This window comes from Larus michahellis, chromosome 4, assembly GCF_964199755.1.
Source record: "Larus michahellis chromosome 4, bLarMic1.1, whole genome shotgun sequence".
Lineage (NCBI taxonomy): Eukaryota > Metazoa > Chordata > Aves > Charadriiformes > Laridae > Larus > Larus michahellis.
The window spans coordinates 24,395,400-24,420,599 of NC_133899.1; the positions used below are offsets into that span (position 1 = coordinate 24,395,400).

A 25,200-nucleotide genomic window follows, 5' to 3' on the forward strand; every position below is an offset into this window, starting at 1 on the left:
TAATCAAATTAGTTTATTAAGCAAGCGGCAACAAGCAAAACAGCGCTGGGCGGCCGGGGAGTCTTTGCTCCGCCAATGGTGCACACCCCCTTCCCGAAAGTAGTTGATTATATATACTCTTCTGGTTCCCGTATATGTGTCAATCCTGGTATATTCCGTGTCTGAGCGACGTGTTGCTAGGGGGTCGGTCTTGTCCCGCCTCCTGATGGTCGTGAGGCTGAAGGCTCCTCATCTTTATCAGTGTCCTTGGGGAGACTCTTTTCAGCTTATCTCACAACTTAGCTCTTCCCTTTGAAGTGTTAAAACACACCAGATGCCTGTGATTTAGGCCTTTAGGTGTCAAAGTGCACCAGATAACACGCTGGATGCCTGCGATTTAAGTATGTGAAGAGTCGAAACAGTGTAAGTTTTCACCAGCCTTTAAGAAAGCCTGATTTGGTTAACAAACATGATTCTATTTATTACACACACACACACACACATGGCTGTGCCTGAAGGTCTCACACACACATGGCTGTAGGCTGTGTTTGGGGGTGTCTCTCATACACACACACACAGGGCTGCTGTAGGCTGTGTCCGAGGGTCTCTCACGCATACACATGGGGCTGTAGGCTGTGTCTTAGGGTCTCACACAGACAGACAGGGCTGTAGGCTGTGTCTGAGGGTCTCTCACACACAGGCGCAGCTGTAGGCTCTGTCTGAGTGTCTCACACACACACAGGGCTGTAGTCTGTGTTTGGGAGTGTCTGACAAACACACATACAGGGCTGTAGGCTGTCTCTGGGGGTGTATCACACATACAGACAGGGCTGTAGGCTGTGTTTGAGGTTGTCTCACACACACACACAGAGGTGTGCCTGAGGGTCTCACACATGGCTGTAGGCTGTGTTTGGGGGTGTCTCTCTCTCAAACATGCACGGGGCTGCTGTAGGCTGTGCCTGGGGGTCGCACAGACACAGAGCCATAGGCTGTGTCTGAGGGTGTCTCACACACACACATAGCTGTAGCTCTGTTTGGGGGTGTCTCTCTCTCACACACACACACACAGGGCTGCTGCAGGCTGTGTCTGAAGGTGTCTCACACGCACGCAGGGCTGTAGTTTGCGTCTGGGAGGTCTTTCACACACACACGGGGCTGTAGGCTGTATCCGAGGGTCTCACACACACACAGCGCTGCTGTAGGCTGCGCCTGAGGCTGTCTCGCACACACACATGGGGCTGTAGGCTGTGCCTGAGGGTCTCACGCACACAGACAGGGCTGTAGGCTGTTTGAGGGTGTCTCTCACACACGTACAGGGCTGCTGCAGGCCGCGTCCGAGGCTCTCACACGCACACGGAGCTGCACCCCGTCTCTGACACCTCTCCCCCCCTGGCCGTGTCCCCGCTCGCCCCTCACGCCCGCCCCCGCCGCGTGCCCGGAGGCCGCGTGCCACCGCCCCGCCCCCGGCCGCGTCGCGCCGCGCGTGACGAGGCGGCACCGCCCCCGCCCGGAGGGAGCCGGCGGCGGTTGCGGCAGCCGCGGTCCGGGCGGGCGGCGGCGGCGGGGCGGGCCCAGGCGGCACCGGCGGGCCGGGCGCGCTGCGGCATGGATTACCCCGAGCCCGCCTCGCCGCAGGCCGCCTGGGACCTGCCCGGCGAAGCCAGCGGCTACTACGAGCGGCCGGCCCGCGGCGAAGAGGAAGCGGCGGAGGAGCAGACGGCGGCGCTCCGCGGCGTGCAGCATCCCGTCGCCCGCCCGCCCCGCCGCCCCCCGCCGCTGCTCCGCGCCGCGCTCTCCACCTCCTCCTCCGAGGGGGAGCCGGAGGCCGCCCTGCCGCGGGAGCCCAGCCTGAGCGACGAGGCCGGCGGCGGCGGCGATTTCGATTCGGCCGAGTCCGGTGGCTCGCTCCGCTACTCCACCGGCACCGGCGGCGAGGGCAGCGAGGGTGAGGGAGCAGGGCTGGCCAGCAGCGAGAGCGGCGGCAGCGGCTTCTCCCTGGCGGCGGCCGCCCTGCCGGAGAGGAGACGGCCGGGGGGCGGCCGGCCCCGCTATGAGGTGGTGCGGGAGCTGGGCGCCGAGGAGGTGCGCTGGTTCTACCGGGAGGACCGGAAGACCTGGAAGCCCTTCATCGGCTACGACTCACTGCGGATCGAGCTGGCCTACCGGGCCCTCGGACCCGCCGGCGGCCCCGCCGACCCGCGGGAAGGTGAGGTGGCGGCGGTGGAGCCGGTCTGCGTGCGGAGCGGGCTCTACGAGGTGGACGTGGCCAGCGCGGAGAGCTACCCCGTCTACTGGAACCGTGAGTGCCGCCCGCCCTCCCGCGGGGACCCGGCGGGGGTGTCCCCGTCCCGTCTCCCCCCCCTTCCGCTCCCGCGGGGACCCCGGCGGGGGTGTCGTTGTACCCCGTCCCCTCCTTCGGGGACCCCGGCGGAGATGTCCCCTCCTTCCCCACTGTGGGGACACCAGGTAGCCCTTCCTGCTCCTCCAGTGCAACCCCGTGGGTAAACGGGGGTGCGAGCACTACCCATCGCACTAACCCGGGTGTGCAGAGGACTGGACATCACTTGCTACCCACATACGCTTGAGGGACAAGGGATACAGGACTAATCATTCCCCAGGGAGAGGGGACCCTGGGCACCCATCTCTCACACGCACCATTTGTCGCACACCGGAGCGAGGAAGGACTGGAAATTCCCCTTCCAAGTCTCAGAAATGGAGGGAAACAGCGGCACTAGGCATCCCACCCTCCCAGGCACACCCATACGGGAAATGGGATGGGTATCCCTCAGCATGCGCTTGAGAGAGGGGGCACCGGACCCCTCAACATCCCCTGGCGGATGAGAGACACTGGGTAACCCTCACCCCCCATGCAGGGATGTGGGAGAAGGGTGAACCGTGCACCTCTTAAGCTGCTTCCAGCTGCAAAGGGAATTGAGCATCTTTCCCTCTCACCCCCCCAGTGCCCGTGCATCTGGAGGAAAGGGGGATCTGCATTCACACCCACATGCAGAGACACAGGGAAGGGAGGTCTGGGCATCTTCTTGTTTCTTGACACGCACAGAAGGAAGCAGGAGGGAAGGCGACTGAGAACCTTCTTGCTTATGCTTCCCTTTTCCTAAACAAAGGGTGAGTGAGGGTGGATATTTGCCTTAAACTCCCCCTTCCCTCAAGATGCGCGCCCTTCCTTCAGAAGGAGCAGGGTAGAAACAGCAATTGTTTGTCCAGTACCTCCCCAGTACACACATGCTTCTGATCCCTCTTCTTCAGCAAGGAATGATGAACAGAGGGCTGATACCTGGCTTTCCCTCTGCTGCCCGCGTCCTCTCCACTAGGAAGATGATGATATTGTGCTTCATCTTCCCTTCCCCATTGCCTGTCCACTGGGAGGGGGCATGAAATGGGACTTCTTTCTGTTGGAGGGAATGCAACAGGCATCTCAGATGCACACACAGTCGTTACTTCTTACCCTTCCAGTAGAGATGTATTTGCTTCACTCCCTCGACTTGAAAATTAGGTGGTGATGCACTCCCTCTCCCTTTGGATTTCTGCTTTGCTGGAGGAGAGGGAACCTTGGGGAAGAGAGATGAAAGAAGAGCAGGCACCTCAGCTCTTCTGCCCCTTCCTTTGGGTGGGGAATGTCTCCCAGGGTCTTGCTGGATATCTGCTCTCCTGGAGCAGAGAAGCCGTGCTCACCCTCCATCCCTGAGAACTTGCTTTGCAACTGCATTCCTTCAAGGACGAGGGAAATGTTAAGGAGTAGAGCAGCCAAGCGATAGACACTGTGCTGGTACTTGATGCATCTGCCACATGGTTACTGGAAGGAGAAGACGCAGGTCATCCAAGGGGTGAGGAAGCTGCTGCCATCCCTCTTGTAACTGTGCCGCAGGGAGAGGGGAGCGGGCGAGCAGAGCTGTCAGGTGAGGCAGGATTGCTCCCGGTAACAGGAACAGGAGGCTGTGCTTGTCAGCAGCTTAAAGGTTTAATTTCTTGACCCCGTGCCTTGTCCATTTTGGAAGCTGATTCAGTCTCATTAAGCCTGAGGGGCAGATGTTTCAAATGACAGCATATGCTGTGCCGAGATGATTTCTGCTGCTAGGAAGGAGAGGTTCCCAGAGGTTAGCACCAGAAGCGGTGCTGGGCAGGGGAGAAATAAACTCACGGTCCTGAGAAGACTAATGACAGGGATGTTTTTTAGTCCTCGGAAAGCTGATTAAGGAGAGCACTCAAGTCTTTTCTTATTAGCAAGTCCACTCACTCACAAGACTGAGATAAACTTTTGGTGTTTCAAGGGTCTGTCAGTGTCTTCTGGTCTAACTCCTCCTCCACTTGCACATTTCCTTACCTCCGTTCCCTGTGTACATGAGCGCTCTTGCCTTTCTCCCATTCTTTCCTCCCAACTGCTGCATCCAGACCTGAGAAACCAGCAAGGTGAAATCCCAAGGATTCCGTCTCATCTGTGCTTTTGAAGGCCTTGATATAGCTGTTTTTCCCAAATTATTCCCATTTGACAGCACATGTGTGATTTTTGGATCCAAAGGGTAGCTAGCTACTATGCTGGTTTGCTGTAGTGTGTGGGAGGGAGCCAGTGGTGGAATTCCATGAACAAATTCCATGAGTAAGGGAGGAAAGTCTCGCTCTCTGGTGCCATGAGCATGAGGTTTAATAACTACAACTGACGTAAATACTCTGAGGTGCACGTTAAAGAGTACAGAAACTGCCGTCTGGTTCTGCTGATTCACATTTTCAGTTCAGAGCAAAGGTCAAAAGCTTTTATCTGTGGTGTTCTTGCCCGTTTTTGTTGTTCTTTTTTCACGTATGTGCCGTGCTTCAGGGAAGGCTGCTATCGCACAGCTACAACACTGAACGCACTGACAGTTCTTCAGCTATTATGGCGTCTTAATGACAGGGAAATGTTGATTATAGCTTGGCATGTGCTGAAATGTTTTTTCACTCCACATCTTCAGAAATTTTAAGCTCATCACAGGCTTCGTTTGTAACATCAGGAATATCAGACTGAGTTACAATTTGAGCAGGTTAATTACTGAGAATTTTATCCTTACCTTGTGACCTCTGGGACTTATTTGATTAGTATTGCAGAACCAGCAACGGCAGCACAAGAGGATGAGAATTATTAGTGTAGGCTTCCAGATAAGTGAGTAACTTGGGGTTGGGCTGCTTCTTGTCTTCTGTGGACATTACGAGTCATACTTTACATGTGGGTCTTCTGTTGGAATCTTTTTGGGTTATCCAGCCCCCTCCCAGTTGAAGAGGGCTGTTTTACAACCATTTGTCTATAGATTTACTCTGTATAGTTTTTGAAGTCCTGGATGAGTCTGTTAAATCTGCATCTGGTGGACTTCTGAGTGGCTTTCTCCTGTTCCTTGGCATGTGAGTTTGTCCCATGCGGCTATTGCCCTGTCTGGTATTTGTTTTCTCCTTGCTTTTTGATGGTTACGTTGTCAAGTTGCCTGTATTTAGCTCTTACAGGCGCTGTTTTTCTTCTAACGCTTTCAGTCGCCTCCATCCTGGCATGTTCTCCAGTTTCAGTTCTGGCTGTGTGTTGGGGACACTCATCGCCTCGGCTGACATCTGTCTTGCAACAGTAGTTTTTAAGATCGAAGTAGGACTTTTGTAAAATCCGGTGGTATGTGGAGAGAAGCAACAACAAAAATGTGTGTTTCTACAGACATTTACGGAGTCTGTGGAGCATTGTCTTTTAAGGAAGGATAAAATACTCCACTCACAGACACAGGTTTGGTAAGGGTGGGGTTTTTGTTTGGTTTTTAACATGTATGGTTTTGCATCTAATAATTGCAGAAGTCTATTAAGTAAAATACCCCTTGTTGTATTTAAAAACATTTTCTTCACTAGGACCATCCTTGAGTGAATATGTAAGAGTAACTTCTGCTGTACTGGTATAACAGATATTTTACTGACCGTAGCCTGGAAATACCTGTAAATACAGCATACAAATTTTAAAATCTGTGTGCTCAGGCTGGAAATGGGCAGCTTTAAAAAAAAAAAAAAAAAAAAAAAAAAAAAAAAAAACAAAACTGTTTCAGCTGCCTTTAAGCTTGGACTGAAAGAAATATCCAAGACCTTTATTTTCTTCTGTAAGCTCTCTGTGACCTGCTTTGTAAGCTGGAAGAAGAGGCAATCATTAGCACCTTGTGAAAAGCTGCTGCAGGTTGAGCTTCTGCAAAATGAGAGGTGAATGCCAGGGAAGTGTTTATCTGCCCTGTGAATTTAGAGTCAGTCAGGGTTACTGAGAAATCTTGGTGTGTAGCAGCTGATGCTTGGCACCGGGTGATTACAAAAGGCCATTTTCTTAGCGGATTTTTTCTATCACATGCTTGTTTTGATGTAGGAGGTGGAGGTCAGCAGTAAGGTATGAAGCCTTTCGTACCTCAGCCACTGGTCGTTCTTTGGGCTGCATTGTCAAGACTATAAAAATCAACATTTCTGAGCTGTCAGGTGCTTCTTTGCTATTGGTTCTGCGCGGGAGCCCTGGGTGCTCATGCCGTCCCTGGAGCTGGTGGCATGAATTTGTAGGTTGACACTTTGCAGACTGAAAACCCTTAAACCCACATTCAGGCCCCACTAAACCTCTTGCCTGGCCGCTTTAATCAATGTCCGATATTTCTTCTGAGGCCATGTGCTTGTTTTACGGGGTTTGTGTTCTGGAACAGAAAGAGTATTAAAACAGGTTCACGAGGGAAAGAGCAAAATTAAGGGCTTGGAACCAAGAGGTTGTCAGTATGTTTGTGGCTTGCATTTGTTTTAGTCCGGTTTTAGCAGCAGAACACAATTTTAGTTGCTTTGCAGCATGCTTAAAACATTGCTTTTGGTGTGTTGGACAGTCTTTGAACTTGGTTGATGCAGTTTCCTTTATGTAAAGGACCTTTTGATTGAAGGCTGAATTCATGAATGCTGTTTTCTTGCTTTTCTTTCCAGGTATGTTGTTATTTTGCAAATAAAATACTGATAGTTTACACAGCAAGGTAAAGCATGAGTTTTGCAGCTCAAAATCTTTCCTGGGTTTTACTTTTCTGTCCCTGTTCTTATCATACCGTCCTTCCAAAAGTATCTCGTAGCTTAGTTTTGGCCAGCTCCTTCCCAACCAGAAGAAACAATTTTTAGATTTGCAGTGCTCCACGTATTAAATCACAAATTACATTTGTTTGTATGTATGTTCTGTTTGTGTTTATGGTCTCTGGTACCTGACTTTTTTTCAGTAGAGAGAACTTGTGACATTTAGGATGCTTTCATTAGAACAGGTGGGAGATGGCATCACTTTCCTTGGATGCGTCTTTGAGGGCAAGTTTCTTCCCTGTCTTCAGCTTTGATTTAAGCATTGTTTAAGCAAAATGAATCTGTTGTCTTACTCCTGTAAATGATACCAAAATCCAGCGGATGGTGTCAGCTGCAGCAGAGTAGGATGGACTCATCTTGGAAAATGAGTTGTGCTTGCCCTTGATGTGGTCCAGCACTTTTCCTGCTGGATGTGGGCAACAAGGAAGAAGGCAGAGATGCAGGGAATACTTGGGTCACAAGTTGTGGGTGACAGGGCGTTAGCTACTGTAACCGAGAAAGCAGAAAATGTTCGTGGGATGAGGAGGATCAGGGGTTCTGTTCTGGCTTGATTCAGCATTGACTGCTGATTCAGCTGTGGCAATATCAAAGAAATAGGATGGGATTTAATTGGGAGGTGACAGGGCTGGATTAAAGATAGATGGCAGGTGAATTTCTGCACGTATGTGTGTGAGGGGGGGAGGAATATTTTTTTCTAGGGAAAAAATGATACTGGAGGCAGAGAGACCTTGGGCAGAGCTCCTTTTTGCTCCGAGAGGAGCACAACGATAATCTGTAAGAGCTGACACAGTGTAAGTTAGTAAGCAGAAGGGCTAGATAGAAGAAAAAATCTGTAAAGCAACAAGAAGTTAAAACAAGAAGCATGAGCAGTTCTCTCAGTGGTTATGTGTAAGGTTGAAGAAAAGTGAAGATGAAGTGGTGGTTTTGAGTGTTTGACTAGGTTGTGAGTAGCTGAAGCCACACTGGAAGCTCCGGAGGTTGTAAGTGTTGTAAATAGGATGGTTAGTGGGCGGTGGGATGAAGGGAGCCTCAGGTGCAAGTGGGGTCCCAGGCACTGATATTTAAGATGAAAGAGAATAAAATCGGTTGTTTTCAAGGGGTGAGGAACTCCACAGGGTAAAAAAAAAATCGAAGGAAAAAGTGAGATCTGGGGATGAAAGTGTGGGGAAATCAGGAGATGGGGTGGAATAGGCAGAAAAAGGAAGTGAGGCCAGGAGGAGAGTGCAGGGAAAAAAAATCCCTGCAGAGGAGAAGGGAGAAGATGAGAGCAAAGGTTAGTGTGCCCTGAAATATCTTCATCGTGGTCATTAGTGGTAGGTCTGAGGTTTGAACAGGAAAAATCTGGCTGCTCTTTTTTTAAAAGATATTATCGTACAGGAATGCTCAGACTATCTATACGTGATCGTCGCTGCTCAGTGTGGGTGAGAGCTCGATAACCAAAACCGATGGACGAGTGCCTGCCAGGAGAGCACACGCTGAGCTGAGGTTGGTGTGATTGTCCAAAAGTCTCGTGACTTTCCATGGGATTTAAGTGCGTGCTCGCATTTTAGGAGGTGCTCACATGTTTTTCATGTGACACGGTCATTCTTTTGTGGGTCAGTTTAGCTTTCACCTAATGCGGTTTCAAAAAAATGCAAGTTTCTCTGGGTGAAAAAAGAGCTGATGAGGAACTTTGCTCCCACCTATTACCAACCCCAGCAGCAAATGCTGGTCATGGAGGTGCTTCACTTCACAGTACTGGTATTGAAATGTGGTGAACTGTTTTAGTTGATAAGGACTGAATAAAAATAAAGCTCTGAACTGCATCCCCGCTTCATGTTTCAGCAGTACAAGGTTTTTTGATGAGCGTTTCTCACTCATCACGGACATGGCCAGTAAGGTGGGCTTTAGCGTTTTGACTTGCGCCATCAGGTTCAAGTCTATGTAAAGAGCAATTGCAGAGATTTTAATTAAACTACTGCCTTAAACCAGAAAAATCCTTCTTGAAAAACAGCTAAATTTTGGGGTGATGTACGGCAGTTGAGATGAGAGAGGACTTTGAGGGCATTCATCTCTTTTTGAGGGGCTCTTTCTGTGTTTGGCATTTGAACCAGCCCCAAAGATCAGCCTTTTGTTATTATTTTGGATTGCTCAGTTTGTGTAAACGGATTAAAAATGGTTCAGGGAGGAACAGTTACAAGCTGTTGCTTGAATATTTCAGGTGATCTCAGTAAAAAAGAGGCAATTTCACATTTTCAGTGGAGCAAAGTGCATGTTCCTCCCTTGCTGCATCTAATGCTGATCTGTGGAGATCAGAGTCTGGGAAGAAAATCCTGTCCTTGCCAGTCAGATTGCTCTTAATGTGCGTAGTCGTTGTGAAACTCGAAAGTAACTTCCACCTGTAATTTCGAAATTGCTTCAGTAAAGCAATTTAGAATTATTTGCTGGACCAGCAAAATAATATCCTTTGCTGCTCAGTGAATGAAATCTCTTTTCACCTCGATTGCTGAATTAAAAAAAAAAAAAAAAAATTTGGGCGCTGTCAATTTGTGCAGCTCTGTTAAGTTTTCTGAGGCCGGGATTTCACCCTTGAACTCCTCTTCAGGTTATGTTGGTGCTTTTGAAAAAGCAGAACAGATTGCCTGTGTTTGTGGTTAAACAAAGGAGGGTCACCCGGGCTGTGATTAAGTGAGTGGCTTCATTTTTTTAAATGTCAGTAACCTGCTCTATTCTGAAATACTGTGTTAGGGGAAAAGCTAGAAAGCTATAGAATATTAAGCTATTAAAAGAAAAAAAAAAAGTTAGCTAGCAAACATGAAATAGTGACACTTTAGCTTTGGGCTATTTTTTTTTTTATAACACCTATTTGTTCACCCAGCATGTATGATAGTGGCACTGACAGTAAAACATGGGAATCTTTAATCTCATGATTGGTTTCTGTAACCATCTATTCTCATAATTAAGCTTCCTGTCCTCATGAGTTTTTTTTTTTTTTGGGAGGTGGGGAGGTTTGTTGGTTTTTTGTTTGGTTTCTTTTTTTTTTTAACTTCGTGAGACTCTACAAACCCAGCCACGAGGGAACTAAGGAAGAGGAACAGATCTTGTCCTGCAAACTGTGCTCTCTGCATTTGCATTGGCAAAAACAGCATCTGCAAATCATTGTTTCTGTAGAGGCTATAGTGGCCGTGGCTGCCGTCGCGGAGGTCAAGAAATACCTGCCCTTAAACTGAACTTTGCACTAGCAAAAAGTCTTACAAACTGTGTAGTAGTTAATTTACCCAAACTATAATTTTAGGCTTGATAGAACAGGAATGGATAGCAAATTTTAAAAAGTCTCCAAAAGTCATCCTTGATGTTAGTTTGGAACACATTATTTCAGTGGCTCATGTCAACATTCAGGTTCTTATGTGTATTACAATTGCTAGGAGTGCTGTGCTCCAAGATGTAAGACGTTCAGCGCTTTTAGCAGGCCTTTAGGAAATTAAATTTTAAAAAAAAAAAAAAAAAGGGATCACTTTTGCCTTCCCCCCCACCCTTCTTAAATGTGTGGGAACTTCCCTTCATTATTTAAATAGCTTTCAGCTTGTCACACAGTAGCCTCAGTTACCTTCAGCTTGCACAGATGTCATCCTCACATGCTGCAAATTGTTTGCAACTGTAGTAATAGGGAAGTCAAATTTAGGGAACAGAAAATGCTACGCAGAAAAGCAGGAATCTGAAATTGCTACACTGAAAAGCGTCTCGAGGTGACTGCGTTTTATGAGCTCATGTTTCTCGGACAACCTCTTGCCTTTGGGCTCGGAGAGCTGGGAAATTGGGATTGTCCATTTTTGGCGAAGCACGAGCTTTAATTTAAATTTCTGAGCCTTTGAATATTATAGGAACCTTTTAAATCTCATTTGTGGGTAAATTGTTATGGCTGTCTTGAGACTGGTTGAGTGAATAGTGCCTTAACTTTGCCACCGAGCCGTCTGGACAGGACATCAGCTTTGAATCAATGCAACAAAGGTTCCACTGAATCTTATTCTCTTATAATTTTATTCTGTCTCTCTGTCTTCCGGCTGGGGTTGGCACTTCCGAAACAGATCTCCTCTGGGCTTTTTGTTTAAGCTCTGTTTATTAACCTTTAGTTATTATCTCTGTATCCTCTTGGTTTTGCAACTTTTTCCTGGTTCTGAATCAAGTGAGGTGAAAGAGCCTTATATGAGCCGTACCTGAGCTGTATGGTATTTAATTTTAGGTATACACAGTTTCAGCCAGTGTGGTGGCAGGAAACAAATTAAATTTCATACTGTGTTCTGATGGATTGGTTAGCTTTTTCATGCAATTTCTGTTGGGTGTGATCACACAGTTTAAAGGCATTCACAAAAAAGGAGTAGCTGGGGTATACATACAAATTACTGTACACGTGTATACTATACAGTTTTTATTTTCACATAATTTCTGTTGTTCAGAGGATTTAGGCGATTATCATAATGCAAATCGCTCATGTTCTTGTCCCATCACATCATTAATTACAGTGCTTGTATTCTTTTATTCTTTCAATTTTCAGGAAAAAAAAAAAGACCTTTTTGTGTAAAAACAAAGAAATCCTTTGTTGCAGTCTAGATCTCTTAAACTGTTTTCCTCTGAAGGTGGTAAAATGTGTATGACTAATTAAAATAAAGAGCCTTTCATCAGCTCGTAATCCCTGCCATTGAAATTTATTTAGAAATTCTTGTATAAATAAACCATGCAAGTGTATAACCGGCCAAATATATCGGTATCTTTCAGTTCGAGGCACTGCCAACTGCAGATTATATGGCGTAAGACTTAAGGCAGTAAAGAAATCAAGGCAAATGCTTTCCTAGGGATCCAGACTGTAGGGGTAAAGATAAGTAACGCTTCATATTATAGATTTGGAATTCTGCATCGGGGAGGGGGGGAAGTTAAATTGCAACATGATTTAAATATCCGTGTATTTGGTTTTCCTGTAAGCCAAAAATAACTGAAATGTAGTTTAAGCTTTCTAAAATCATCTGAATATCCAAGACGTGAATGGATTTATTGAAAGTGGATAGGAGGGAGTGAAGTTGGGTGCTAAAATGGCAGTTTTAATGGTAATTAGTGTAATAGCTTGCATCAAGTTCTCTGGATGAATAGTAGAGAAATCTTCAAAGAACAGCCCCTGTCCAAGATGAAACTGAGGAATTGTATTTATCGAGGCGGGCCTTTACTCCTTCCCTCTTGTGTTGCAGTCGCCTCGTTTCCCCACCCAACCCAGAGTATTCGGCGTAATTACCGTTAACATATTGCTCGTCTTAACTGAAATGCCTCTTGCTTTTGGAGCTGGTGACTTTTAGCATCAGTAGGTCGTCATCATTGTCATGACCAGAGTTAAGACTTTCACCCGGACTGAAATCCGGCATTACACGCTTAAAATATCATAGCCACCGTTGTTGAGTTTTGAAGGCACAGATGTTAATGGGGGCTGGTTTCTCCCACTTTAGCAAGTGTCAGTGTGATCACAAATTTGATTTTTTTTTTTTTGTTCTGAAAGCGTTCAGTTTTCTTTAAACCAGACTGCGCCTCTGATGGAAGGAAATGTCATTTCCTCGCTTCCTCTACCAGCCGGTTTTCTCTTGAGGTTTCCTGGTAGCACAGTGATCAGACCTGAAATAAAACAAAGCTTGGAGTTCAGGGTGCTGTGGCTGCACACGTAGCATGCAACAGTTTAAAGGAGGAGGGGGGGGAAGGCAACTCCTGGGTTCCCCTAAAATCCCACAGAGCTTTGGAAAACAGAATTGCCTCACTCAGGTTTTAAATCTGTATTCTGAACACATAATAATCTGACTTTGGATCTGAAAGTGATTTATATTTCCATATAAATGCCCTTTCCAGACCCAGAGCCAGATATATCAGTTTATCCCCAAGCTAAACTATCCTGCAAAGATTTGGCAATAAAATTTTTCTTACTTGAAACCTGCCAATTTTTCCTGGCTGAGCCTTTGTGGAAAAGGCGCTGCCCATCTTACGTTTGAGAGCTGCTGTTGAGTGCTACAGTCTGCTCTTGTAAAGAACCGCTATGGGAAAGTTTCTCTTTCAGGCAAAAAGAGCCTGGAAGTGTTTATTTTAATGCTTTAAGTTTAGAATTTTAGAAATCTGTAGGTGGAAATTCCCACATGAAAAACTTAAAGCCCTTCAAAACTGAAAAAAGAGGCGTCTTGTATTCATTTGGTTTGGAGTACAAAATAGTATTCATATGATTATTATGATTTTTCTTTTAAATCTTTTTATGGATTCAATGAATGGAGCCTCATCAGAATGCTTAGTCAAGAATTAAGGAATTGCTTACAGATTTTCCCAGTAAGGAGTAACATCTGACGTAGTCATGTCGTCGCTTGAGCAACAATGGGATCCTTTATGTACGCTCACATATTATGTGCATTTCATTTCTTCCTACAGACAGCGCTTTGTTTGTGAGGGCAGCCTGACTGGATCCGCGTGTATTAGCTGTACTGAAAAATGCGGATATGTGGCAGGTGTAAAATGTAGGGGAATCCAGCAAAGGTTAAGGCAAGTGCATGAGAGACGGCTGTATGTGGTGTGAGCTAACATTGCTGTGGTTAACTTTAATTTCAAGAAAATAAAATACTCATGTTTCACGCTTCACTGATGGGATGTAGACTCCAAAATTAGTTTAAATTTTCATAGACGATTGAATTTTCTAGGCCATTTGTAGTGACTGTTAACTTCTGCAGTTTAAAGCCGCTCAGATCTTTTGTTCTTCTGATATGTGTGAGTTCATTTTCATTAAATAACCACACCATTCGAACACCCCAGCATCTCTATTCATCTGATGGATGATCAGCATCCAAAATATTAGAAATTCAGCTTGTAACAATTGGCTCCTGTCTGGAGTAGCTATTTTAGCAGTGCAAAACTGCTAAAACAACTATAGGGTTGCCTGTGGGATTCCCAGTCACTGGAACGCTCCGGTAGCCAGGGGAAGACCATTTGCCAGCACCAAGTGAGGGTAGTTCAGTGGTAATCTGAGCTCTGTGCTCATCATCTGCCTCCAGCATACGCTTCCCTCCCCGCCGTGAGCTTTCCTGCCATTCACCTCTCCTTGCTAATTGCTGCAGGACCGACTTAAGGATGCCATCACCCGCAAGCGTGCCCTCCTCCTGTTACAAAGGTGGATCGTCATCCCTAGTACTGTAGAACCTGTTTTCCTGTAGTCTGTTACGGGAAAGGTTTCAAAATTGGCTTTGGAAACAGTTTGAGTGTTACTTGCCCTGTGGGGAGATTATTTTAAGGAGATTTTCTTTAAGAGTTTGTAGGTGCAGTGATCTGAGGGATGAAGAATTTGGAATAGTTTAGAGGTTCCAAGTGAATTACGGAGGTGCTCGCAATTCTCTATTACATTCTCATCTGCAAGCAGTTAGTATAAAAAATACTTCTGGGTCTACGTGAGCCGGCAGTGTGTGCTCACAGCCCAGAAAGCCCCCGCAGCCTGGGCTGCATCCCCAGCAGCGTGGGCAGCAGAGCCAGGGGGGGATTCTGCCCCTCTGCTCCGCTCTGGGGACACCCCTGCAGTGCTGCCTCCAGCGCTGGGGCACCAACAGCAGAAGGACATGGAGCTGTTGGAGCGGGGCCAGAGGAGGCCCCGGAGATGCTGGGAGGGCTGGAGCCCCTCTGCTGGGAGGACAGGCTGAGAGAGCTGGGGGGGTTCAGCCTGGAGAAGAGAAGGCTCCGCGGAGACCTTCCAGCCCCTTCCAGTCCCTAAAGGGGCTCCAGGAAAGCTGGGGAGGGACTCTGGATCAGGGAGGGGAGCCATGGGACAAGGGGGAATGGTTTTAAACTGACAGAGGGGAGATTTAGACAAGATCTGAGGAAGAAATTCTTGGCTGTGAATTCTTCTTTTGTGGTTGAGTTCTTAGCAGCTTTGAAGAGATTAGTGTGCACGCGCCTGAGATGTTTGCGTTTGGCCTAGTCTCTCTATAGATACTAACTTTCCCAGCAGGACTGGTTAGCCTGCACTAGAGGTCAGTGGTCCAACTGGTTTGGGGTCTCAGCAGACCTGTCCCTGTGCTGGTCCCATGAGGCTGGAGGTTGGGAACTTACAGGCTTATGGACCACAGGCACACAGAGTATTTCTCCTTCTTGATTTTCTAGATGTAGGAGGAGAAATTCTGAGCTGAGCTACAATGGATATTATTGTCTCAGCTAGCTTGGAGGGATGGGTGTAAGAGAATTCTTGCTCCATACAGCCCCAGTTAGTGTGGGTATCAAGCACAGTTTAATGAAGAACTAAGCAACAAGACAAGAGTTTTCATAGAAACTTCTCTTTTTTTCACGTGAACAGCAAATGCTGGGTACCCAGTTCCTCATTTTGGGGTGCTGAAACTGGAATGGCAGTGACTGAAAACAGCCCTTGGTGAAAGACTGATTTTAATTAAAAAAAAAAACCACCTTTCGTCTTCAAAATCACCCTTTATGCTAATTGATGTGTAATTTGGGTTATTGTAAGAGCAATTCCCAAGGGAAACAAGGCTCTGTGCACTAAGGGTAAGCACGAGTGGTTTTGTATCTCCTCCTTATTCTGCATCCTCTTGATAACTTTGAAACCAATGGTTGTTATCAGTCAAATTTGATAGGGGAGCATAAGTCTCACAAAGTTCTGAATTTTTTGAAAATTCAAGGCAACTGGGTAGAGAAGAGCATATCCCGTTAAATCCAGACTGTTGTTTGAACTTAACCCTTAATAAACTTTACAGAATCTGCATCTTTCTGTCCATCTCTCACATCCTCACACACGCTCTGAAAACTTGGCCTCACTAGCTCAGGTGTTTGCCAATTAACACTACTTTCACTGCTCATTTTGGCCCCATAGGAAAAGGTGGTGGTGTTTCTTGAGGCGTTTGTGGTTATCTCGTTAGGGGTCCCAGCAGTGGGAGCGTTAACTTTTTCATCAAAACACCAAACAGAATTCCCTTCCCTCTTACCTGCTGTCAGTTTGTGATTTGTTGCATTAAAAAAAATAATAAAAAAAAATAATCTCTTGTTTGATTTTCAGAAACGGAAAAGATCCCTGTAATGCGTGGACAGTGGTTTATTGACGGTACATGGCAACCTCTGGAAGAGGAGGAAAGTAACTTAATAGAACAGGAGCATCTCAACCGCTTCAAAGGCCAGCAGCTGCAAGAGAGCTTTGATATGGAAGTATCAAAACCTGTTGACGGGAAGGAGGGTAAGATTGTTTAGATTGCTGTTTTTATAGTATGTTCTCTGGACAGTTGGCGTCTGTTTTTTCTTAAGTTTAAGAATGTGATCTGTGATGGTTTTCCACCCTACATAGTAGGCAACATTATTACAGGCATCAGTTTGCTCTCCCATTTTTCAGCGCATCCTGATGCTGTAGGATTTCCTGCTGTGGCACATTTGATGAACACTAAGTATTAAATTCATGGATAAACTTCTTGTTCACATTTTGATTCATGTTTCATATCTTTCAATTGTGCTTGAAATCTCACTTCAAACTGAAATCTCTTGATGGGACAAGAAGAGTCAGTGTCTAAATGCAAAGTGGCTATTAGCTCTCTGGCCAGCGTTCCTAATTCTGCCCTGAAGGGAGTATCAGTTTTAGTGATCACATTTCATTTTCCATTCTTGTTCAGTCTGTGAATTTATTAGAGTAGTTTTCAGCTATAGTAAATCTTGGGCATTCATTCTGTAATGGAGGTCCTCATATTTTAACGACGGGGCTGAGAGCATCAGTCAAATTCATTTAACATTTTTAAGAATAGCCTTCTGAAATTACTGATCTATTTTTAATGTACACAGTTGAATTGGTTGATCAGGGTAAGTATAGTACAGTGAAAGCAGTATTTTTGGGTTTCACATCGCTTCTGTATGTTGCTTTTCACTTGGTGAACAACCCACAAACCAAGAGCTGCAAGTACAGAGGCCTCACAGTATATTTTAGTAGGGTTTTGGTTATGTTATTCTTTATAAAGCAACTTTATTTTTAATCGCTTTAAACTACAGAGTGTAGGAGTGGCTGTGTTTTGGCCACGAGCAGGGAAGAGTTCTTATGTGTGAGCTACATGAGCACACACAAGTAAAAGCTTGTTAATAAATTAGAAGCAAGGCAGTATTCAGGCTACTTCTGTAATTACTGTCATGAAAACCAGAATATCATTTGTTGACTCGGGGAGATTTTTCAACAGTATGGAGTGTTGTTAAGTTTCTACCTCCCCTCAAGGCTAGCGAGGACTCTGTGAATATTTTTTTTTTCCCTATTTGTACCGCTTTAAAAGATCTTTTTCTTTTTTTTTCTCTGGCCAAGCCTGCAGTACACTTTTCTGCTTTAACAGCTCTGTCAGGCAGGTGTGTAAAATGGTGTGATCCCTGAGGCACAGCACCCTGCCGGTACGACAGCCCTTCTGAAAGGCGCTTTGACCGGTATTTCTGTGTGCTTGTGCTCATTCATTGCTCCAGTGCACTGGTACGAAGCCCAGCTTTGTTAGTACAGCTGCACACCTACTGTGAGTGCGGTGCTCTTTGTGGTGGGGTAGTGTGATTTTTTTCATGGAAAACACATCTTTATGGGTGCTGAGTGCTTCCAGCCTTTGTTAGCTTAACCTCTGATGGAAGGAAGGAAGGATGGGTTCAGTTGTACTTGGATTCTCCTTATCGAGTAAGGAAGAGTTCAGGTTTTTTTAGAAAAAGTCTGGTCTGTGGAGCAGGAACTTTCAGATTTGAGGTTGGAGAGACTGGAGAGAGTGATGAGAAAGGTATAATCCCCGATACTTATGAAAACATAAAAAAAACAGAAAAAGAAAACTCCAAATTCAGACATCGGTGCCTTTTCTAAAGCTAAAGTTAAAAAAAAAAAAGACAAAACAAAAAAAAAATCTTCAAGCTGTTCATGCAGTCATTTCAAAATGTAATATATGTGTCAAGTCACCAATAACTTTCAATAGATTTTTTTTTTTGGTAGTAATAGGAGAGTTGCAGGAAAATTATAGCTAACAGTAGGTATGAAAAGTGGTTTTGTCATTATAATATGCCTCTCAATACATCTCTGATCAGCTGCCATCCGTGATTGCCATCTGCACGTGGCACTGGGAGAAGCTTTACAGCTTGCATTATCGCTGCTGAAGTAAACATAATTAGTTGGGAGTGCTGAATTCAGTTTATAAATTTCTTAAGTGCTACAGTTTGTTGCTACAATTTGTTGGAATTGCATCCTGTATGAAACGTATTTTGGTCCCATCGAGGTTTACAGGTAGTGGTTATTTAAGACTAGTGAAAGTTAAAATAGATCTGTAAATACCATTGAGAAGCGAAGTGACTATTCGCAGTGCTATGATAAAGCATTGTAAACGATGAAAAACTACCCGTCTCATTTAATTCCTCAGCAAAATTAATACAGTCTGCTTTAACAGTCTCTTAGTACTTAGACATAATTACTTTTTTATATGAACATGCCAGTTTGCATCGTAAATAATGAAAAACTAGCTTGTAAATAGGCATCGTGCAGTAGACAAACCTGTTAGCTCTTGATTTGACCCCAGCCGTGCTCTAAATGGTGACCATAGGCTGAAAAATTAGGAAGGAGCAGGTTCCACTTCGCTGCTCCCGTTCTGGATAATTTTCTCTTGTTCAGCCTGCTAACTCAGGGCAACATACAATGCCCTGGAACTTAGTGTCCAAGACTCAGCTGACAATTTATTTGCAATTTAGTCGCACTTATTTATTTGTTTTATTGTCCCCTGAAATCTTTTCGTGACGAAAACAAAACTGCGAGCAAGCTTACGAGGTGTTTAGCACCCTCAGCTTTTGACCAGCCTGCCCAGTGTGTTGCTGGCGATGGAATCACCCTCTTCTAAGTCCTGGGCAAGTGGTGCTTCTTCCCGTCTGCCTGTGGAGTCATCTGTGCAAAAACTGATAGTGAGCACGATGTACGTTACCTGTGAAGTGCCCGTTGTCTTCCCGCATATCTTTAGTTTTGGGATACACGGTAGGAGGGAACCCTTAGGTCTAAAAACACAATTTCCCACACCAATAATTTGATTTATCAGTTCTGCTTCTGGATTGAAGCATTGTAACAAGGAAATCACTAAGCTTCATCCAGGGCTTTTGTTGGTGATCGGAGGTTGATGAATAAATGCCCCATTATTAAACTCTTAATTCAAGCAAACCTTCCTCCAGAAACGCAAAATGTTTCAGAATAGGGATCTCCAACCTGTGGCCTGCAAGTAACATAATGCCCGTGCCACCTTCCAGGGATGTTAGGGAGCACGTGAAGCTGTAAGTGCTGAAGGTAACAGAAAACGTGACAGCATTGAGGTCAATGATTTCTCAAACTCTGTTTTCCACGGGGCAGCCTGGAGACCACTGCTTCAGCGGGAGATCACTCTGCTGAGCAAACTGTAGTGGTATTTTGATTTTCATCCTTACAAAGCATTTAATTTCATGCCTTGCAAAATGAACTGCATTTATGGTGTCTGATGTCACCAGCTCCCCTTGGTGTCTGATCCTCTCCAGTGGTCTGCTGAGCTGTTGGTCTCAGCACTGGCGTGACTTTCTCAGGTAAATTATTTGTTATGGCAGAAGGCAGAAATGGGGCACTTTATTTCTTAGGACTGTCCAAACAGGTTAATGTGACCTTTAGATTTGCCATATCCAGCTGACCTGGGTTTGTCTCCAAGAAGGCTTTGTCCTGTAGGAGCTCACAGACGTGGCTCCCAGCTACCAGAGCTCTGCCTGCTGCTTGGAAAAATTAGTCAAATTGCCGAGATTTCTGGAGGGATGTTTGGTTCTGAATGTGTTGGCATCTGTAATGCTTGTCAAAGGCCAGCTATCCTGACCGGCGATCTTGAAGTGCAGCAACACAGGAGGTGTTGGCATGGGATGGGGTAGTGACAGGACGAGGGGAAACGGTTTTAAACTGGAAGAGGGAAGATTTAGATGAGATCTAAGGAAGAAATTCTTGGCTGTGAGGGTGGTGAGCCCCTGGCCCAGGTTGCCCAGAGAAGCTGTGGCTGCCCCATCCCTGGAGGTGTTCAAGGCCAGGCTGGACGGGGCTTGGAGCAACCTGGTCTGGTGGGAGGTGTCCCTGCCCAGGGCAGGGGGGTTGGAAGTAAATGACCTTAAAGGTCCCTTCCCACCCAAACCATTCTATGATTCTATGACAGCCGACTCCCCAGCCCACCACAGACCATGTCTGTATGTTGGGGAGGGATGCTGGGGACATGAGCCCCTCTCTTCATCGACTCCCGAGGTGCCTAAAACCAGGCCAGAGGGATGGATGCTGCACAAGTCCTGGTGCAAGCAAGTGCTGCAAGGACATCACCCGTCTCCTCCATCGCTTGACCGCACTCTTGTTTCACATCTTGTCACCCCAGAGTCTGCTCTGATCCTGGCGAAATTCCATATACATTTTTCAGTTTAAATAGTTAATTTTACTATTGATAGATACAGGGAAGGATGTTGCTATTCTGTCTTTTAAGACAGAGTAACCGATAGGGCTGCAGGAGGAAACCACGCTCAGGATGAGGAATTAGGGGTTTGGCTGCATTTCGACTGCTTTGTCGTGAAACCAAATGTCTGCAGCCTGATTTGAGTTAAGGCAAATCACAGATTTGCACAACTGCAAATCTGCACATTGGCAGGCTCGGGAAGGCATCTTCGGGCTTGTCATTGCATAAAGTAATTTTGCATAATTTTTCTGAGGAAAACAAGAGTCACCACATTGTCATTTTATAGCTGTATTGAGGAGCAGAGCTTGGTGTTTGCCACTCAAGTCTATGCTAAAAACAGTCGACTCTGCTGGTACCTTAAACCCCTAAATGAGTTGCTGCGCTGCTGTAACAGTATACGTGGGCTGCCCGGTCTGATTTGTTGTTCTGCTGTTCTGTTGATGGATAGACAACATTGAGCCCTCAAAATTATTTATCCAGTACTTGGGTTTTTTTTCACCCAGGTAACACTAGGCTTTTTTGTATATTGGCTTTTCTTGTCCTTCTTAAGAACAATTCATGCTTCAAATTTAACACACATAAATTAATATCAACACAAGATGCAAGGCGACGTTTTGATTTAAGTTCTTAGCTTCAAAATTTTTAGATATTTGATACAAACTTCAGCCCTTAAAATGTGGAAATATCTGGGGCGTTTTTTGGGTGACACCGAGAACAGGTTATATCTCTGTGCCTTTTTGCAGAAATACTGACCTTTCTCATATTGCATGTACCCGGTGATTACACTAAAATATATGACTACAATAATTCTACGTTATTATAATTCTACAACAAATAATTCTACAAATATCTCTGAGAAAGACACAGGTTAACACTTGTTCTTTGAAGCAGCATTTCAGCTGAAACCATTCTGAACGAATACAGGAAGGGTATCCTAATATCTTTTTAGCAGTCAATAAGCTTAAAACGTACAGAATAAGATAAGATTTAGGCTACTTTAGATGGATCCTGAACTCACTGTCTGCCTAAGTATGCACAAAAAGTAGTTTCTATCAAAGGAGCAGCATTCTCAAGTGATTACAGTAATATTAAGATGGTTGTAAGATAAAACAAGACTATGAACTCCGATCATAGCAAGCTCTTAAGCGTTCTCAGACTCGATATTTTGCTAACAGTAGTTAACCATAATAAAGGCAGTGATGTTCAGACCAAGAGCTTCTTGATGGAGGGTCAAAGTTGCTTTTTCTCTCTTGCTCTGTGGCCAGAGCCCAAATATCCCTTGGTGCAAGCTCCTCGAGGACCGAGGAGCTGTTAGCAGGAAGGTGCCCACCACTTCAGGCGCAGGAAGGTGGTCAAGGATGGACAAGCAGCTTTTCTCAGACAGTCCAACTTTCAGCTGGAGGTTCCAACTGCAGGACACACAGCTGCCTGGTACAGGGTAAAACTGTGACCTCTTGTCTTCTCCATAGCAGCGATGGTGCCAAACAGCAGAGCAGGAGCAGCAAGTTCTCAGCATGCTCCTGGAGAGGGAGCAGCAGATAGATGGGACTTCCCGCTGCTCTGGGCTCGTGTGATGGCTACTTCTGATTCCTCCTCCGCTGAGCAGTGGTTCACAGGGTACATCATAAAGTGGTCCCTGGTAGAAATATCCTCCAACAGCTTTAACGTTTGCTAGGACAAGAGGAAATGGCCCCGAGTTGTGCCAGGGGAGGTTTAGGATGGCTATTAGGAACAATTTCGTCGCCAAAAGGGTTGTCAAGCATTGGAAGAGGCTGCCCAGGAAAGTGGTGGAGTTCCCGTCCCTGGAGGTATTCAAGAGACGGGTAGATGTGGTGGACTTGTCAGTGCTGGGTTAACAGTTGGACTTGGTGATCTTAAAGGTCTGTTCCAACCAAAACAATTCCATAATTCTATGATCTCTGCCTTAAGAATACTTGGTTAGCTGTTACTATAGTAAATACAGTTGAGTACCTGTCATCTGTTGCTCCATCATCTTTTTCAGGTATATTCATTTAACTAGGATGAAGTGAAGCTTAAAGCTTAATATATTTGATAGTAAGATAGGAACAGACATTGTGCATTGCATTTGCACAGAGAGATGCTCAAAATTCAGCTGGAAGTCGCCTGAGCAACCTGAATCAGACTTGAAGTTGGGTCCAACTTAGAAGTTGATCCTGCTCTGCATGAGGGATTGGAGCAGACGAACCCCAGCATTCCCTTCAGCAGAAATTACTCTGAGATCAAGTCTGTGATTCTGTGATAGGTGACAAGAAACACAGAAAAAATCCTGTGAGTCAGAATTAAATTTTTTAATGCATTGATTTTGAAATGTCCTGAGTTTATTGGTTTTTCTTATGGAATTTCAACATGTGGTTAGATGCCCCAAAAACCACAAAAGTTGCATTTGGAATAGTTGATTTGTTTTGTCGTAGATTTCAAATAATATTTTCTATTTTCATAGAAAAGTTTATATAGATTTTTTGGGTTTTCGTCACAGCTGGCCAAGTTAACCCTTAGATGGGAAAGTCATATTTGTAGGAGTTGTGCAGATCAGGAGGGATCTCTGGAGGTGGTCCCCTCCAACCTCCCTGCTCAAAGCGGTGGAGTCAAGGAGAGCAGGTTGCTCAGGATGTTTCTGGCGGGGTTTTGAATATCTCCAACCATGGACACTTCACAACCTCTCTGGGCAATCCGTACCAATGTTTTCTCACCCACGCCATAAAAAAGATATATTTTTTTCTTATACTTGACTTTAATTTCCTGTGTATATTCTTCTTGAGCTGCCACAGCCAGTAAACTATTCTGTAGACTGAATTATTCCATCAAGTTCCAAGTGCAGTGGCTGTGAGCCTAATTTTCCTCTCCTCTAGAAAAACTGATGTAATATAGTAATATACTTCGCTTGCATCTGTATTAAGGCATCTGCTGACAGAGCTGTTAGCTGAGGGTGTGAAGAGGTGTGATCCTGGACCAGCATCACTGTGGCAGTCGATGCCCTTGACGCAGGCATGGAATATCACACTCTTGTACTGGCATAAGTTACTGGATCACAGAGTATTAACTGCTCCTGGTTTTTTTTTTAAGGGAAGATGCCGTTCAGTTGTGTTTCTCCCCACTCTGCAGCAGGCTGACTCCTTTCAGGTCATCACAGGCTGTGCATTCTGAAGCCAGGCTGGAGAATCTTGATTTCTTATTGGATTTAAACACACTCTCTTGACTATAGCAGGTTTTTGAGGCTGAAACATTTTGAAACGAAGACTGTTTGTATGAGCAGGGGCCCACAGAGCAGTAACAGAGAAGATGTAGATTTGTAGGACTTCACTTTCAGCCTTGCTCAGGAGCCACTGAAGAAGTGTAGAAGGTAGTGAAGGTCTCCATCATGACAACTTCACAGTCAATACAAGTCTCCTGTTGTGTAAGTGCCAAGAGCAGCTTCTTCCCCCTCAAATAACTTTATCTGCTCCTTAGCAGCAGTTTTCACTTACCCGAAAGTACTCCTTCCAGAATCACAGAGCGCCAATACGTATGTCCCTCAGAAAGAATCTGTTGTATTGCTGTGTAATATTGAAATGTTCTCACGAGGAGTGAAATAAGATGATTGAAAGTCTAATGAAAGTCATGGACTTGCATTTCACTGCAGCTTCTTGAGGACTTACAGAACAGGGTAATGGTAGGATATTTTGTCTAAATGAACTTTTAATGATCCTCTTACACTCTCTGGGGAAAATAATAATTAAAATTGAGTTGTGGGTTGGTTTTTTTTTCCCCAAAATGTTTAGTGTATATTTAAGAAGGGTGATTGTGTTCTACCCTATACAAATAGAGCATTTAGGCTTTTGTGTGTGTAAACAGAAAGGCACTGGGTGAGTCTGATTACAGTGTTCCATCTGTCTTTTAGTAATGCCTTTAGCTCTGTTGTGATATCATAACTGTTTATGAAGAGTGAAGAAATTGAATTTGGCTTATGTGACCTGACACTTTTGCTACAAAAACCCATTTTTAATGTGTATAAACTTTTTCGGAAAATGTGCCAACTTTTCTTTTCTTTCTAGAAGTGGTAATACTAATGAAAAAAATGACACCCCGTTTAAAAATTTTACTTTGAAGCTCAGTGTTTTTACTTTTAGTTCTCTACTACCTCCCTCCCTTCTCCCTCCCTTCTTTGTTCAAATGGAGAGGATATAAGGAGAATTCAGATGCTGCATGTCTTAAACGCAAGCGTTCCCAAGGTACAGTAATTGTAGATTTCTTTTTTTTTTTTGTAGTACTCCTGGCATAGGAGGCTTTAAATTCTAGTTTGCTTATATCAGTTAAATGTGTTAGATTTACATGCTTCAATTTCTTGAGCTGTATTCATGCCGTTTCCTTCAAAAGGAAGGAAAAAGCGTCATAAATCCTAGAAGAAAAGTAGAAGCGTTGTGAATCTTAGAGAAAAGTAGATGCTAGCAGTATCACGCAGTAATCCTTCTTATAATTGTTTGTGACTGAAAACTGTAAAAGTTTATTTCTTACACTCTTTATATGTGCTTTGGCTTTTTCAGTAAACTAAAAGCAACTTTTTTAGAATCACAGCAGGCCTGGTACAAGATAAATTATGTCCGAGAAGGAATGGAGGGTTTATGCTAGACAGTGTTTTGTTTGCCACTTTTTTTTTTTTTGGATAATGCATGAATCTTTTATG

General features: G+C 44.9%; 1 protein-coding gene across 2 annotated transcripts in view; it reads left to right on the forward strand.

Annotated features, from left to right (window-relative positions):
• The first annotated feature begins 1,495 nt into the window (after positions 1 to 1,495).
• DDHD1 (DDHD domain containing 1) overlaps positions 1,496 to 25,200 on the forward strand; it is a 68,531-nt gene continuing 44,826 nt past the window's right edge. The window contains exons 1-3 of one of the 2 annotated variants that reach the window (XM_074583524.1): positions 1,496 to 2,278; positions 16,109 to 16,282; positions 24,647 to 24,748. In XM_074583524.1, the coding sequence (XP_074439625.1) occupies positions 1,585 to 2,278; positions 16,109 to 16,282; positions 24,647 to 24,748 (970 nt within the window). In that variant the 5' untranslated portion in view covers positions 1,496 to 1,584. The remainder of the gene's footprint in view (positions 2,279 to 16,108; positions 16,283 to 24,646; positions 24,749 to 25,200) is intronic. The other variant, XM_074583525.1, reaches the window with a different exon arrangement.